General features: G+C 44.6%; 1 protein-coding gene across 5 annotated transcripts in view; it reads left to right on the top strand.

The window, feature by feature from the left end:
* LOC138110992 (semaphorin-3D-like) overlaps positions 1-17,846 on the top strand; it is a 39,280-nt gene that overhangs the window by 18,637 nt on the left and 2,797 nt on the right. Inside the window, exons 2-6 of one of the 5 annotated variants that reach the window (XR_011151205.1) lie at positions 4,432-4,494; positions 6,141-6,260; positions 7,724-7,832; positions 10,639-15,002; positions 17,396-17,522. Coding sequence is in view for 2 of the 5 variants with exons in the window: in XM_069016138.1 (XP_068872239.1) it covers positions 4,432-4,494; positions 6,141-6,260; positions 10,639-10,935 (480 nt within the window). In the remaining 3 variants the exon portion in view is untranslated. The other 4 variants (XR_011151204.1, XM_069016139.1, XR_011151206.1 and 1 more) reach the window with 4 other exon arrangements.

Raw genomic sequence — 17,846 nt, forward strand, 5'->3', positions numbered from 1 at the left:
CCAAAGCTACTGAAGGGTGCATGAAATAGGATGAGCTCTGACACTGTTTCTTGGGGAACTGCACGAGTAACTTTGTACCTCAAGTTCTTTACTTATCAGACCATTTTTTTTTCTTGTACTAATGCCTGTTTTTGGCAGCTGAGCTAATCAGTTTCCATGTGACAATGTAGTGAATACTTAAATGGAGCCCTGATGAAGAGCAGCTCTACCACCTTAATGTAATTCAGCTAGGTTATTTAAGAAAAGTACAATATTAGAGTGGGATAGTGGCTGTTTACCAAGTTCTGTTGTCTTCTCTGCCACACTCCGTTTTCATTGGAAACTTGTATTATTTCTTCCCTAACTAAAAACTTGTTCTGAAACCTTAAAAACAGATGAAAAAAGACCCAGTGGGCTTCTAAATTGTTTAGATAGCTTGTGATCTTCCTCTTTTGTATTGTGACAATAGATAGCATTTTCCACTCATTTTGTAAAGTTCTGCACCATCCTAGATTTAGTAGCCTAATTAGAAGTGATTCTTGAAAAAGCTGTACTTTCACACATTTTTTTGTAATCAGATTTCACTGTTTTATCTTTGAGCACCCCTTCTCCTGAAGATTTATAATCTTAAGTGTTAGGCTAGGAACAAAATCTGATAGAGAAAGATGCATACATGAAAATGAGTAAAATACCAGTATTATTAATTCATGACAGATGGCAGCTGAAATTTGGCTCTTAGTGGTGGATCCAGATATTATTTTTATATATACATACATACATACATACATATATATATATATATATATATATATATAGCATTCACATACCAATTTATTTATATATAAATAATGTATTAAAAAAAATTACTTCCTTTTTCATTCCTTTCTTATAGTAAAATGCATATTTGGAGGAAGGGAAAATGTTACTTTTAGAAATTCACTGCTCCTGATCTGAAAAAGACCTCTGTGGTTTTAAATGTTTTGTTTTAATCAGAAATCAATTTCCAGCTACCCTTTAAAGTGATACCTTATCTGTCCTACACTTATGTACTGCTTAATTTTGTACTCCTGGGAGGTTTTCTTTCTCTCTGATAGAAAAGAGTTTATTAACTTCCATTTATTAGGAGAATTTAATTTCTTTCCCATTCCTAAATTTAAGAAAATATTTGAAGAATGATTTAAAATTAATGGTGAGGTTGTTTTTTTTCTTTTAATTGGGCAATAGAAGATAAAATCTAGAAATCATGACAGTAGCTGACCTTTGGAATTTTGATATGGTTATTTTAAAAGGAAAATAAACCGAAGATTAAGAAAAGAAAAGAATCCTGTTTAAGTATACAGTTCACATATTCCAACTAGTTGCATTCTTGCCTTAAATTCAGTAACTCCACTTAGCTATTCTAAGATTTCTCCAGACATTTCAGATACATACAACTATAAAGTATATTAAGTATATAATTTGTACTGATTGTAACACAAAATTATTGTAACTTTACAAGTCAATGTTGTTGTCACCTTTAATATATAAGGCCTGGCTATCTGGGGGTTTTTTTCCATTCCTTGAGGTTTTTACTTATTGAGAAATTTGGGAATAAAGGAGAATTTGTTAATAAGATGTTACCATTGTGAATAAAGCATATAAATAGAAAAAAAAAAAAAAAAAAAAAAAAGACCAACTTCAAAGCTTCAAACCATTTACAAGCTAAATGATTTTAAATCTGAAAGAAACTACAGGAGCCTCCAGTCTTACTTTTTTGGCATATTGTGAAACTAAGTAACACATTGGAATAAAATATAACGGTACAATTTAATTTCACCCCCTACAGAAAAGTCAGTACACATGTATAATGTTGCTTGTGCCAGTGTTTGAGGGAACCAGGCTTGTGGCACTGTTACACAGCATGTCCTGTAATAAAAAATGAAGTTCATGCTTTTTTGCTCAGCACATCAGCTCATTATTTTATGCAATTTTTATGATGCAACTCATCAAATGATGCAATTTTCTTGATCTATTACGATTTAGAACTGACAGTTTCTGGGAATCTCTCATTTCTCATATGGTAAGCTAATAAATATCACTTTTACTCCCCCATATATAATTGCAAATTGATTTTCAAGTTAGATCACTTAGCTTCACTTTTCATTGTCTAATGTGGCCTTATATAATGCTAAATACTGAGGCTGTTGAGTAACTAGAGAGTAAAACAATTGATTTTTTAAATAATAATTGTCTGTGGTCAATTATCATAGAAGGGGGGATGTGTGTATTTCAGCCTTGTAGGACAAACACTGATTCCCATGAACGAATCTGTAGAAGATTTGAGGGTAACTCAAGTCCATTAACACTTCTGAAGCCTTGAAGCAGATGTCTCTGTTTTTAACTCCTCCAGTTCTTCTGTGTAGTTGGCAAGGACAGGTGGGCATTTTCAAAAGCCTACAAAGGGACATCTTGTCTACCTCATTGGATAACTAAACTTTGGCCAAAAATCTCCCAAACCCCTTGAAGACCTCGAGGCTTTCCTGTAAGTGATTCAGGGATCTTGGGCATAAAGTTTATGTACAAGAAAACTGAGGATCAGATCTCAGACAAATCTCCGTGGCCAAATGTATTTGGAGATCCATGATCTTACGTTCCTCTATCTGTTCCTTTTCATCAGCTTTTCTTCACGGGTCGCTTTTCATCAGCTTTTCTTCTTAAACTTCTCTGTGTTGCAGTGGAGACCAGACTGGACCTACCTTCAGCCCTTCATGATGTTTCCAGTACTTTCCTCTGTGCTTCCTGGCACTGTGCTCTGTGCCATCCACACATCCCTGGGATGGCTGATTGCATTTCCATACCTGGGTGCTTTGACCAGATCTTTCCGAGAAAATGCTCTGGGAAAGCAAATTTGTGCTCCAGTGCTGCAATGCTGTTACACTGTCTTATCTCTGACTCCATGTAAATATTGTTGCAGAGGGTTAAGGTTTAAGTAACTTAAACGACATTGTCTCTGCTAAGAGGTTTTTTATCAGGAAGGTAACGGAGTTCACTTGAGAGGAAATTAATTTCCTTGCAGAAATCCAATACATCCATTTTCACTGGGAAGGAAAGAGAAAGAAGTAAAATCCAGACTGTTTCCAGATTGAGAGAAACAGTGACTGTAGGTTTTGGAAAGTGATAAAGGTACTTGAGGGAGGCCACTTGCTTTTTGCTTTCCTTACCTGTGTGGGACTGAGCCTGGGTATGTCAAGCCACTTCCAGTAAGGTGCCAACAGCTGGGTGAAGGGGAATATGACAGCAGTCAACTCCTCTTGCATGCCACTGAGTTGTGCGTCCTTCCTTGATGTTGTTTTTATTTCTAGTGCATACTATAATAATTCTTCATTCCTATACATTTGCTATTTAAGATTTTGTAAAGCATGACTGGAGACTACTATAAAGCATTTGTGACTACTAATGACCTGCTGACTGGTGCCTGGGACTTCAGGCAATTTACTAATCAATATTTGCTTAAAAAGTAGTGTGATTTGTGGTGTTTTTATTACTAGTCATGAGAAATAACAATTGCTTTTTCTTGTCAAAATTAGAAGTACAAAATATCCATATTTAACACAGTGATTCGAGAAGAATCTGTATTTAGCTTCTATTTTAAATTTAATAGAATCAGATGTACTCAATCATATCCAGTTTTGACTGCTTAATTGAAATCAGTGAGGCAGAACCTGCACTGTTGTTCACTGACATTTCTTCACCATCACAATTTGGATTACAGTAACTGATAGTATGTTGTCATCTGGATTTATCTACATCAAAACCTATTTTGTAGAATTCTGCAGGGCAGATTAAAAAAGAAAGAGAAACAGTATCAATATATACTGGCAATTATCTAAGGTCCACAGTTCTTCTCTAAACTTCTGTGTCATTTTCTCAGTAAACTCAGTTAATGTTGATGTTTTTAAACCATGCACTGTTGATTCCTGCCAAATGTACTTTTTGTTCTACAAATTTCCCTCCAGCTGTCCTTAGTTTTTTGAACCTAATTATTTTCATTTGAAAATTGGCAGAAAGAGCTAAGTGGTTTTTTTATAACAGTTCTGCCAAGTCCACTGGACCAAATTCTTACAAATGTAATTTGCCTGGCTTTGCAATCAGTTTAGTTTCCAGATGATTTGGCTCATCATAACTTTGAGAGAAACACATAATGGTGACAAGGTGCCCCGGCCAGATTAACTGAATGCTTTTTAAAAGTACATGTAGCCAATGAAGAAATAAACAAGAATCAGGGGGGTTGATTTAAAGCCTCTTAACTTTTTGTAATGGGATCTTGTACTTGAAGTCATGTTCATTTCAATTTACATGCAAGGTCCTTCAACATGCATAAATCTGTTTTAACTGTTTATTCCTGGAATAATCTACAGTCACAGGACAGTGTATAATCTTCATCATCTTTGTCTTGTTTTAACTCTATTACAGATTTACTGGCCTGCAGCAAAAGAAAAGGTAGAATTATGCAAATTAGCTGGGAAAGATGCCCATGTAAGTATGATGTATGTTTTTTATTATGGCTGAGGATTATGCATATCTATGTATTTTTTATTAAATGCAAAAAATGCTTTAGTAAGCTCTTGTTACACTTCTTCTGAACTAATGTCCTAAGTGTTTTTTCTTAATTGAAAAACAAAGTTACATTTCTGTTGGTTTTTAAATATTAATACTTAAAAAAATTCAATCTTGCAGGCATCAATCATGATATGTTGTTCTTTTGTGTAATAAATGCAGCTGAGAGATGAATGGCGTTTCCTCAAAAATGTATACCAGGCAGTATTTCCCTGGAATCCTCTTTTCTCACATTAAAATGCTTCTTTTTTTCTTGGGTGTATCCTGAATTTAACTTCATTATAATTCATTAAAGAAACAGTAGTAGAGCAGTGTACAAATCAACTTAATTTGCAGACAGCTGCAGTTGGGGTTTAAAAAAAAATCTCAGACTCAATGGCTTTTGCCAGAAACCACAAATCTTCTTTAGGAAGTATATTTAAGGTACATACGTGTACACAATACAACTTTTATATGTTTTGTGCAGCACAGATTACGTCATGTGTCTAGAGCCCACTCTAAATGTAAACATTTCCTGGCTGTAAAATAAAATTTCTTCCTTTTCTCTCCAAAAAAAATCTCCAGCATGTCGGTTACCAAGGTATCTTCCAGCTCAAAATGCTCTCAGCTCTCTGCCTGAAGAGTTTAGCTTTTTATTCTAACTTGTTACTACCCTTACCTTTACAGCAGTCAGAACCTAAACAATGCTGAGCATTGGAAATATTCTGATACTGGTGCATGTGGAAGATTTGTGCTGGTCTATTTCTACACTAAGAGAAAAAGGAGAAGGTCCTGAGAGGGAAATAGTTGTTTCGGACTCTCACTTAGATGCAGGGTGATGGCTTGAACATATGAACAAATCCTGTGTGTTCCCTCTGAAGTATCTGTTATGTGTTTTTGTGTTCATTTCGTTCTGGGCAAGGCTAAATCAAGGCTTTTCCCCCAGCCCCATGTATCATCCTTGCAAGCATGCCTGTGCTACTTACCAACAACAACAACATGGAGCAAGCCCAGCTAGAGCCAGGATGTCCCACTGGACTCAGAAATGACCAAATAAAAGTCACCAGTAAGATGTGGTTGGTGCAGAGACAAAGCATGCCCTTGGAAGTGTGTTGAAGCCTTTCAGCCCACCGCAGTCGCTTTAATCATGTGATCTTTGGTATTAAAGCATGTGCAGTACCCTGAGCTGGGAGCAAAGGCAGGAAGACTGGTAGCCAGACAAACCCAGTGGCTCTGCGACCTCTGCCCAATTGTTGACGGGTGGTGTTTGCTACAACACTGGCTGAACAGATTCCCTCCAAACCGTGGTGTGAGCAGACAGTTTCTCGTGGCTGTAAGCATACAGCAGAATTAGGTTTGCAAGTCTGATTGATGAACTGCCTGGTAGATAGCCACTGTCAAGTTATAGTCCTAACAGGTTTGAACTACTTGTAAACAGTTTCTGCTACAGTAGTTCTGAGTTTAAATACACCAATGCTATGGCTGTAACTTATATAAGCTTATATGGCTGTAACTTATATTCTATGTATAATGTGAAAGAGAAGAATAAACATGAAAAGTAACCTTTATCTTTCTTTTCCCAACAGACAGAGTGTGCCAATTTTATCCGAGTTCTTCAGCCGTACAACTGGACCCATGTTTATGTCTGTGGCACAGGAGCGTTTCACCCTCTCTGTGGATACATTGAGCTTGGAACTCACAAAGAGGTAATTTAACTTTCTCACTAGTCTGACATGTCAAGGAATAGCCCTCATCTTGTGTAGCATTCATCATAGATTGGAAAATACTATGTGAGTGTGTAAAAAATGACCTGACAGCAGCTTGCATAAATAACAGGGTAAGTGGTGGATTCTGTGGGTCAGACGGGAACTCTTGTTCTCACATTTGCTATGTGCATATCGCTTTTGAACAAAGCACTTTTCCTCAGGCTTAATACACAAAGTTCTTCAGAATGACACTTCCATGTGATTAACTAAGTGAAGAGAACATCTGACCCAGATGTCTTCCTTTCTAGTAAGTCATTTCTGCACATACTTTCCTTGCGCACACACATTCAGAGTTCAAGATGAAACTTGTGGTTCTGTCTTTAATGTACATATACCGCAGAGGGTTTCCTGTGCCTTGTGCGTGAGAGTAATAAACACTTTGAAAAGGTTCTCTAAGCCTGAGTCCAGAGACAGCATCTCAGGACTTTGCAGTGTGTTGCAGTCTGGTCACCAAGCAGGTCTTGGATGTCCTCCATCACTAGTGGCATATTCCTGAGCTGAAGTTAGCAGCTGACTGGTCTTCATTTACTGGTGACAAAGAAATCACTATCCTAAGTGGTAAATGTTTGAGACCTAACCCCCACAACAGAAGAATTTTAGTGTTGTGTCAAGCAGCCACTTAGTACACAAGTCTCTTTTTAACTCCTATATGTATCACACCTTGGCTGTATTTATCCCACTGATACTGTTCTCAGACAGTGTTGAGATGTGTGTGACCTGTCCCTCTGCTTGCCTGTGGTGCAGGCTTCCTATGCTGCTATAGAAATAGCTTTCTCTTTTCTTCAGGGCTTGGTGAAATTCTATAGGAATATAGGAAATGAGGTTTAAAGTTAATAAATGCAATAACCTGAAACAGAATAATAGAATTATAGAATGGTTTGGGTTGAAAGGGCCCTTAAAAATTATCTCGTTTCAACCTCCCTACCATGGACAGGGATGCCTTCCACTAGACCAGGTTACTCAAAGCCCCATCTAGCCTGGCCTTGAACACTTCCAGGGATGGGGCATCCACAGCTTCTTTGGGCAATCTGTGCCGGGGCCTCACCACCTTCAAAGGAAACAATTTTCTTCCTGCTATCTTATCTAAACCTACCATATTTCATTAAAAGCCAGTCCCCCTTGTTCTATCACTGACACATGGAATCGAGGGAAGGTCCTCATGGAAAAAAAAGTGATTAAGCTTGCCCAGACTGAGACCCATAATTATGTACCCCCCAATCTGTGTGTTGGATGACCAACCCAGAGGGGCTGCCTATGCAACAGAAAACTGAAGCTATGAGAGATCTACTTGGTGGTGTTCTTTCCCTAATAAACCATTAATGCTCCTGGTATTGTCTGGTATATCCTGTATAATTTGGCTTACAATGAAATAATTTGTTGGCTTCTTTGCTTTGCTACTTTAGATATTCCGGTTGAAGCAACTGAAATTTTAGATCCCTTGTATCATGCTGGTTTCTTAGCTGAATGATCAAATACACAGCTGAATGGAACAGAACAGCTCTCAGCAAGAGTGTAAGTAAGGCTCTGGTTTACCTCTGGCTCATTAGCAAGATTCCTTATTCACTCTACCATTGCCCTACTTCATTTCAACTACTTCATTTGTGAAGGTTGTTTTCACCAGACCTTATGAAATTATGGATTTGGTCTGACTGTTCAGTCCGGCAGCCAGTCTAGACAAGGGGTCTGTCTCAGTTAGACAGGACCAATTACCTTAGAAAGGAAATGGAAGAAGAATCCTGGCATCGTGTTTCCTAATCCCCTCACTGTCTCCCAGTCCTGCCTCTCCCACATTCCTCCTGCTTGCTCAGCTGCAGTGGTAGGTTGGGCAGTGTTCAGCACTGCTTCTGCCTCTTCTGACAGAGAAGCTCTTCTACAGCCTCCTACTGAGTTATCAGCCTTGAATGGCATCAGGCATATTTTCCCTTTCCTTCTTGGAGCCCCAAACACCCTTCAGCCACCATCCTTCCACCACCTCTCCATATAAATGTGACAAGGCTGGAGGGTGCTGAGGATAGGCCCAGTGATGTGAATTTGACAGGCAGTTGAAAATGTCTCCTTGTAGGAACTGAAGCCAGGAGTCCTACAGGATAAGTCAAAGCACTTTTAGTGCAGATCCATTCTCTTAGTATTTTTTCATTCTTCCGTCCCTCCCCTTTTTAATTTGGTTTTTTTTTTTCAATTTAAATCTCTGGGTTATAAGAACAGATAATGAATGTCTGGTAATTAGCAACCTCTCCAGGAAGCTGTGGGATGCTTGGGAGAGCCAGGCCCTGAGATAGCCTCACGGAGGCTGTGAAACCAGGCAGTGCTCTGCTGACCTTTGAAAGCTGCTCGTGGATCTGCACAGTGCTCTCCTGGCCAGTGCCAGAGCTGTGAAAACAGAGAGGAAAACAGTGTGGATCAGGTGACTCAAAACCACAGCAGACACTGCTTTTGAAGCAGCACAAATGCCCAACAGAATCACACAATTAAAGGGGATTAAAGTCCTTGTCTTGTTATTGCTCGAGTCGCTGCCAAAACTTCTCTTGGCTGGTGAAGAAGAGGCTTGGCCCGGTTGGTGCTGTTAGCCACAGCTCTCCAAGGGATGCTCTTTTCTTTGAAAGCTTTGCCCGAAGTGAAAGCAGGAGGTTAATTCTGTGTGAATGCTTGGTAGTGTCCATTAGTTTGTCGGGGTGAAGCCTGAAATACTTGATGTTGATCTGTAACTCCCTTGGTCCCCTGAGTATTGCTGGACTTGCAGACAGCCTCTTCGCATGTGATAAGGCAAGGGTTCCCTGAGCAGCTCAGGGTTGCACATCCTAGAACTAAGGACAATTGGACACCAGCGTAGCATTGTAAGAAAAAAAAAAAAAAATCAGTTTAGTTCTGTCCTTGCTCTGCTCACTGTAGGAGCCTGAGAAATTGGTTTGCTGGATATTCCACAGGTTTGGGAAGGTAACGAGTTTTTTGCTGGTTGAATTCTGCTTTGTATGAGCTAGGACGGCTGGAGGAAATTGAATTTATGTTCACGGATTGGAATTGATTTTTCTTTTCTCTTAAGGAGCTTAATTATTCAATATCCTGGGCTTTTGTCTTCTGAGCCTAGAGAGTTTAGGAGGCACCTCAATAACATAGAAAGGTTTGGTCATTTATAATCTGATGTCCATTAAGGATGAATTGAATTAATGTGTTGTGAAGTCTAATCCTATGTGGCCATCTTTGGACATACTTGCTTGTCATTTGTACTCTCCAGGCGTCTTGCAAGTCAGAGGTATGGAAACAAATAATTAAAATCACTTCACCTATTTTTAATCGTTTAAACCATGGAGGTGTTTTGATTTTTTTTTTAAACTAGCTTCTAAAGTTTTTTCTCTACAATAGACATTAAATCCACATTGAATGGGTTTTTGAGTACTAGAGGGATTTTAAGTATCACAGTAGATAGGAAAGCATGGTGAATGAAAATATGTTAAAAGCCATTCTCTAGGCAATCTCCCTTCTCTTAATGGCAGGACAATTCTGAAGATCAAGTCTCTATACCTGCAGAGAGTTCACTTTACTCCTCTGAGCTATCAATTTGCCTTCAGCAGGACTCACAGTGGATTTCAGCTTAAGTGTGCTTTCAGGAAACCACTGAAAGGGGCAAGTAAAAGAGCCCTTGTTGGCAATTCTGAACTATAAGAAAGCTTCAAATGGATGCTTACAGGAATCGACTTGTTGATTACCCACTGAAAACATAGGGAATAATTTTTAAATAATTTATTTTCTTTATCTTCCTCTATGCCCTTGTTCTGTGGCCCAGGAATTAATCACACGGTATTTGGAAACGACAAGGAAAAATCTATTCTGATATCTCTTGTATCGTTAGCCTTGTTAAAAATAATAAGAGAGAGCATATGCTCTTTCATTTTAAAAGAGTCTGAACTGTGTCTGCTGTGAACATTATTCAGCAGTCCCTGGAGAAATTTCTGAGTCAGCCAGAATCCCTTCAGGGTCTCCTGTTGCAACACAGTCTATCAGCACTTTCCCAAATAGAAGCCAATGCCTTTTAAGTACAATCCAGCTTTTCACTGGAGTAGAAATGAACAATGCATCTCCTTTTTTTTGAAAATAATTGTATTTTTTTAAGATTTGTGTTTCCCTATAGAGTGACCAGGATACAGTAAAACACTGAATGAAAATATACAGATGTAAAACAGACACAGACTGTAAACATCAATGCTGCGATGACAGCTGCACGATCTAACACATCTTTACTTTGTACATTAGCAGAACAGGCTGTCTAAGTGAGTTTTTCTCTGTAGCCACACCAGGATAATGAATTTGTGTTTATTCTCAGGAAATGGTATTCCGTTTGGATACCCAGAACCTGGAGTCTGGCAGGTTGAAATGCCGTTCGATCCCCAGCAGCCGTTTGCTTCAGTGCTGGCAGGTAAGGAGCCACCAGAGCCGGGTGCTTCCCTCGGACCTGCGATGGCTCAGGATGCGAGCCCGGGGGCTCAGCAGATGTCACCGCTGGAGCTCCTCTGGCGCTGGTCGTGTTTCCAGTGCTGGTCTGTGCTCTCAGAGCTGGGGAAGCCTTCAGGCTGCAGACAGCACAGAGCTGGAAGGGCAGCCGTGCAAACAGAAGCATTAGAATGCCTGTAAAGCCTCTGTCAGCTGGACAGGAAGGCAGTTTCATCCTCACCCAGTCATTGCTCCTTTAAGAGGACAACAAAAAAACCTGCAGGGACAGGGAGTGATTGAAGCCCTTTTGGGCCTCTTTCTGCAATTATCAATATGTTCTGCCCTTTGAAGTCTGCTGACATGCACTATTTCCATAACTACGTTTCTGAGGTTTCTATTTACTCGAGTAGCCACTTCTGAAGCTGGGAGCCGAGGAACAGGACAGTGCGCTCTGCCTGCTGCGTGCATCGCAGCACTGTGTGGTCTGACATTTGGGGCCGAGGAATGTCAGCTTGAGTGATTTAAAACCACTCTAAGAGCTACTTTTGTCATGGTTTGGTTCATAGCTTTGGACAATTCTCATTTAACTTGTCTGTCAAGCATATGAATACAAGATGAGAGTGAAGCACCATGACGTTTTCATTTACAGCCAGAGAGCAGTGATGACAATGCTTTGAAGTATCGGTCACTCTGTGTTATAAAAAGAATATGACTAATGTTCAGTCTTTATTCTCAGATAATAAGATAGATGATTTGTGATTCTGACCCTACAGATGGGGCAGGACTTCCTTTATTAAAAACAATAGATTAAAGCCTGTGCTTATTCTTCTCAGAGACCCCTAGTACTCTTTAATGACTGTGAAGTCTATTTTTAAAATGGGAATCCAGAAACTTTAACTTTTTTTTTTTTTTAATGCAAGCAGTAGAACTCTGTGATTTATTGCAGCATTTCCTAATTTCAGTAGCATTCTAGTGCTTTGACTGTTCTATTAAATCTTGTGAAATGAAGAAGCTGCTCTCCTTTAGCTACCTAAGACATGAACTTTGCTACGTAACAATTTTTTGCTCTAGATAAAATTAAGGGTCAGGGTATTCTAGTATCCCTTTTTTGATTGTGCCTGGTGTCAAGTGCTTCACAATAATGTACAAGGAGCACTGTAAAGAGTTACAGGCCTGACCAGAGAATGTGTTTCTGCTCTATCTTTGGATGCTAACCTTATTCCCAAATGAACGAGGAGAGCAGTACAGTTCATGCATAAGATGCTGCCCTGGAGCTCAGGTGAGATCATTTCCCATCTCTGCCACTGATGAGCAGAGTAACCTTGGTGTGTCACTTCTCTCTGTCTACCGCCAAATGGCAGTAAAGATTACTTGTATCCTTCAGAGAACACTTTTTATTCAGTTATACATTTATGAGCTAAGTAATATCTAACTGTATTTTCACTCATATATGTAAGTTAATGCAGCTGAGTAATTTTCATTCTTTGTAGAAATAGGTCATCTGAGTACTACATGACATATCACTTCAAGTAAATCCCACAGATAAATTGGAAAAACTAGTCCTTTTGACTGAAGAATCACCTGCTGATCATCCATCCTCTATTACAAATTACCACTCACCAAAACTGTTCAGGACGTAGCAGGAACTTGGAATGAGAGATACCAAACACTGAGAGAAGTGCTGAAAGTGCCTTGTCAGCAGAGCCTAAGCAAGGATGGAGAATTTCTGTTGGCCCTTCAGATGCATCGATCACCGAGTGCCTGTCAGTTGGCAAACACCAATTACCCTGCCCATTCCTCATTATGACAAATACCTTTCAGAACGCACTGTTGCCCAATAATCTGTCTTGTTGTACAGTGATAGTTTGTAATTAAACTTCTTGTTCCCTGGAGGGCCCTAGTTTTGGCTTCCTAAGAGAGAAAGTGCAATGTGATAGATGTATCGCTTTTTTTCACTTCAGACGAATGGAACAAATGTCCAGATTTGCCTGAATGACTGCCAAAATGCAATCTTTAAAAATTCAAAACAAAACAAAAAAACTAGCAGTTTGTTTATTTGAAGGAATTCTGCCAGTATTTGGAAGCAACATAGATGCAAGAACAAATGGTTATTTAATTATTTTAAAGCACTAGTATTGTATTTATTGGCCTATTGTTTGTCCTAAATTCAGCTGTTTCCATGATGTTTAGTCTTCTTAATACAAAACGTAAATTCACAGTTAATATCCTGAGGATTTTTAAAACCCTGGGCTAGGGACGGGCACAGGGACAACGTAAGGGGGGGCTGGGCTACCGCTGGGCCCGCAGGGGCTGGAGGGGGCGGCGGGAACACCGGGGCTACCGGCGGAGCCGCCCCGCTGGGACAAGCGGTGGAGCCGCGGGCGGTGCCTGAGGGCCGGGACAGGCGGGACCTCGGGCTCAGGAGCGGCGCTGCAGCTGCGAGCGGCGCCACAGGAGCCTGGGCTTGGGGGGGGCAGGCGGCAATGGAGGGGGCGATGCTTCCAGGGGTCCCAGCCCTTCTCTTTCTTGTTTCCCCTTTGCTCCTTTCCTTGGGTCTCTGACAGCTTTAAAATTCTTACCCCTTAGACCCTATGTTTCCCACCCAGCATGAAGCGTACTTGCTTTCTTCTGCGTTAACGAGTTCTTTGGAATTTATAAATACTCGTATTAGCGGTGATGGCGCCCGCCCGCGGAGTGATCCGCCAGGAGGGACTATTTGTGATGCGGTCCTGCCCGCGGAGGGATCACCGGTGATGCGGCCCCACGCGGAGTGATCCGCCAGGAGGGACTATTTGTGATGCGATCCTGCCCGCGGAGGGATCAGCGCTGGTGCCGCTCCAACCGCGCGGCCGTGAAAAACGAGCTTCACTCTTTGTAGAATTTGAAGGAAAGTTGAAGAAAAGGGACAGTTTAATGAAAGTTTAATAAAATCAGGAGACAGCAGCAAAAACGCCGCTACGGCCGGGTGCTTCGCAGAGAGACAAAGGCGCACCTTTACAGCCAAAAGAGCCTCTTTAACACCGAGCTCCCTCTGCCGGCTCCCAATCCCAGCCCGCGCTCCCGGGCAGGGTTTCTTTCGGACCAGGGCTGCGTTTCCATCCTCCGCTCTGGGAGTCACCAGGTGCGTTAGGAACGAGCCGATCCCGCTCTCTGAGACACAAGGGCTCGCTCCAGGAGACTGTTCCTGTTCCTCTGTTCCAGCCGCTCTGCTCTCCCCAAAGCACCATTTCCTCGGAGCTCCTCTGAAACTGCATTTCAATGGACCGAGGGCTCCAGAAGCTGCAGACTCGTGCAATGGGGGTTTTTTGGGAAGCGACCTTAAGCTCTTGCAGTTCCACCTCTGTCATGAGAATTTCAGGGCTCTAAGACTCACAGAACGATTTGGGCTTGGAAGGACCTTAAAGCTCATCCAGTGCCACCGCTGCCACGGGCAGGGACACTTCCCACTGTCCCAGGCTGCTCCAGCCCCAATGTCCAGCCTGGCCCTGAGCACTGCCAGGGATCCAGGGGCAGCCACAGCTGCTCTGGGCGAACTCTGCCGGGGTCTCCCCCACCTCCCAGCCAGGAATTCCCAATTCCCAATCTCCCATCCATCGCTGCCCTCTGGCACTGGGAAGCCATTCCCTGTGTCCTGTCCCTCCGTCCCTTGGAAATCCTTTCTCTATCTTTTCCTGCGGCCCCTTCAGGCACTGGGCGGCCCCCGCTGGGTCACCCCGAAGCTGCTCCTCTGCCGGCCTGTCCCGGGGTGTCCGGTGTGTCCCTGTGTGTCCCGGTGCGTCCCGGTCTGTCCCGGGGTGTCCCGGTGTTTCCCGGTCTGTCCCGCTGTTCCCCGTGTCGCTCCGCGCGCGCTGCGCCACGTGACTCTCCCACCGCCCCGCGGGGAGGGGGGGCCTGACCCGCGCCACGCCCCCTGCGCGCGCGCTCCGCCGGGGTCACGTGGTTCCCCGCGCGTCACGTGATCGGGGCGGCGGCGGCGGCGCGGGAGCCGCCGGGAAGCGCCAGGCGGGACCGGGCCGGGATCGGGCCCAGCGCAGCCGCGGCCCTGCCCGAGCCCTGCGAGCCGCCAGCCCGCCATGGACCGCCGGGACCTTTCCGGATCGGCCGCCCGCTTGGCAGCCGCCCCCCCCTCCCTCCGCCGGGCCCGCCCCGCGCCCCCCCCGGCGCTCCGTGACTCGCCGGCGGCTCCGCGGCTCCTCCGTCGTTCGCCGGTGGCGGCAGCCAAGAGATGGTGCGGGCCTAGCGGAGCGACCAGCGCAGGTGAGCGCGGCCGGGCCTGGCCTCCCGCCGGCACCGGGGCAGCGCCGGGGCCGCGCCGTCCCCGCCCCGGGCACTCCCGGCACATCCCGGCACCCCCTGGGCGGCACCGGCGGGCCCGAGGGCGGCATCGGCCGCTCCAGGCGCAGCTCCCGCCGGGACCCGCGGCTTTCCCCGCGCTCGCGCCCCGCTGTGGGGGACACCCCGGGAGGGCGGGGGTCCCTCCCCGGGCAGCGCAACCCGGGGCATTCCCTGGAACGGGGACTCGGGGCCGGCGGGGCCGCTGCGCTGCCCTCCCCGCTGATGGGTTGAATGGTGTTCCGCTCATTGGCTTTGTCAGGGCTTTGTTCCTTCCCCTTTGCTCTCCCGGTTTGCGGCCGGAGCCGCTCCGGGATGGAGCGGGCCAGCACCGGCACGGGCTGCGGGGCTCTGGGGGCGGCCGGCGGCTCTGGGCGGCTCCGCGGGGCTGCCGTGCTCGGGGAATTGGCTTCCGCCGGCTGCTGCCGAAGGTCAGCGAGGGAAGAGTCGCGGGTCCGGACACAATCCCGTCCGGACGGAGTAGGTGGCTCTTACGTAAAGCCTCATCCTTGGGGGGGGGTTGTGTTGGACTTTGTAAAAGAGCAGTCGCTTAACGTTCCTGGGCTCTGGGCTGACTTTTTTCCTTTTTTGCCATTTTTCAATGAACAAACCAAAGCGAGAAAGTGTTGAGAGGTGTAAGCCGGGTATCGGTGCATTCAGTGCTGTGCCTGTGATTCTCTTCTGGAGATGAGCAAGTGGTTCACTGGATTCTGGGGGAGAACTGAGTGCTTCTGCCCAAAGCTCGCTCACAGCCTGGGCAGATGCTGTACAGTGGAAAGGGAAAAGGGGCAGGTGTGGGACCCACTGTCCCCCCGGCTCATCTCTTGCCTTATGACGGCCTTGTTTGGTCATTTTCTCAGGAGTGCCGGTGCTTTGAAGCATTCCCACGTTCCCAGTGCTGGCAGCCAGGCACCCACCTGCCCCTGTGGGACTGCCCAGGCCCTTCCTCAGTGCCACTCTTTGGAATGAGCTGGTTCTGCTGGGGCCTGTGTGTTTATTTGTCACCTGGGCTCCCTCCCAGCTACTGAACTCCTCTCAGGTGTATTCCTAGTTGCTGACATTCCTTTAAAACTACCGAATTCTTCTCTCAGGTCCCTGGCAAACGGGGCTTTGCAGCCTGGGGGAGTTATTGCAAAACGGGGTCTAGTGAAGTGCTCTGCAGGAGTGGTTGTGCACCTGAGTGGTCATTTAATTGTCTCCTCTAATGAGGGAAACGTGATTAAATGATGCCTTTTCCTGGCCTTAAAATCAAGAGTCATACACGGTTCGAAGGGGAAAAGGGATTTTACCTTGGTATTTATTTTAAGGATCCTTAGGTGCACACGTCCAGGTCATATGCATCGAGATGCACCCCGCCGAGTCTCTGTGTCCCCCCCTCTCCCCCAACATTAGGTGTAACATTATAGGTGTTACTAATTAGCATATCTATCAAAGATTCCCCAATGAGAGGCTCAAGTGAGCCCCCCTCCCCAAGGAACCTTCCCCTGGATGGTTCTATCTTGGTTTACAGAATGTGTTCTGGAGAGGACCGTGGGGTCTGGGGCACACTGATCCCTAGCTACGAAGCTTCTAAAATGTTGAGTCTCTCAGCTTGACAAACAAGTCCAAGAAGGTAGGCAAAAAGCACTAGGAATACAGAATTTGTAAAAAGGTACAACAGGGGTATAAAAGAAAAGGCAAAAATCCTCATGGCACCACTAGCAATCTTGTGCCCGTTGCTGGGCAGTTTCAGCTCGTGTCTGTGCTATGTCATGGGTGTCTGTGTTCTGTAGTTTGTGTCCATCCTCTCCCGTGTCACAGGCCTTTGTTACATCTCGGTGCTTTATGGGCCTCGCTCTGGGCCGTAGCGGCAGCGGGGGTCTCTGCTCGCGTGCTTTCCCGGATCGGGCTCATTCCGGCATCTTTACAGTTTTGCTTTTGGAGACCAGGAGAAGTACACAAGATGTTCTCCTCCATCTTCCTTCTCACTTTTGGTAGTATCTTTTCTTTCATGGGCCATGGACTTCTCTATGAAGTGTATTAGACCCTCCTCACTGTGGTAGTTCCATAGGTTCCATTGCCTCAAAGCATATCGGGTCTAGAATTTATCTTCTGGAGAGTTATCTCAAGTCCTCGTGTCATCTTTGCTTCTATTTGGTGTGCTTACACTTGGAGCTGCCCTGCCCTGGCACGTAGAGTCGTGGCTGGGTTGAACAGTTGTAAAACTTTGTGGTTCATCTCTTGGCTGTGGGGTTTTGTGTAGAAAACTTATGGGCCTGGTGTATGGGGATAACTCCGAGCTGTCAGCTACTTGTAGACTGTCTCATGTTGTCTTGCAGGTCCCCGAGGCCGATTCTGATCCCTGCAGTCACCGATGCTACCGCTTTTCCCAGAATCTACCCTTCCACGTCAGGGAGCAGCAGTTGGAAGATGTGTTGAAGCGTCTTCATCGGTGGAGTGTTGTGAGTAAGGGCTGCAAGTCAGTGTGTAAGCTGAAGAAGGGTGTCTGTCTGTGAGAGTGTGTGTCTGTCTGTGTCTGCGTGTGTCAGTCTGTGAGAGCGTGTGTGACTGGTTCTAACCTTGTGTGTGGGATTTTTGCCTTTCAGTTTTTTCAACTGATTTTTAACTTTATAATAAGAAAACAGCCAGCTGTGAGGTTTTTTTTCCCCCATCTGGGTTTTGTTTTTCCTTGGTCCCGTCCTGTCTGCGAGGTGATGTTCATCGCCAAGGTTTGGGTGCAGCCAAACAAACAGCCTCCCTAACAGGGTGGAGAGTACCCAGTGGAGGTTA

This window comes from Aphelocoma coerulescens, chromosome 5, assembly GCF_041296385.1.
Source record: "Aphelocoma coerulescens isolate FSJ_1873_10779 chromosome 5, UR_Acoe_1.0, whole genome shotgun sequence".
Taxonomy (NCBI): domain Eukaryota; kingdom Metazoa; phylum Chordata; class Aves; order Passeriformes; family Corvidae; genus Aphelocoma; species Aphelocoma coerulescens.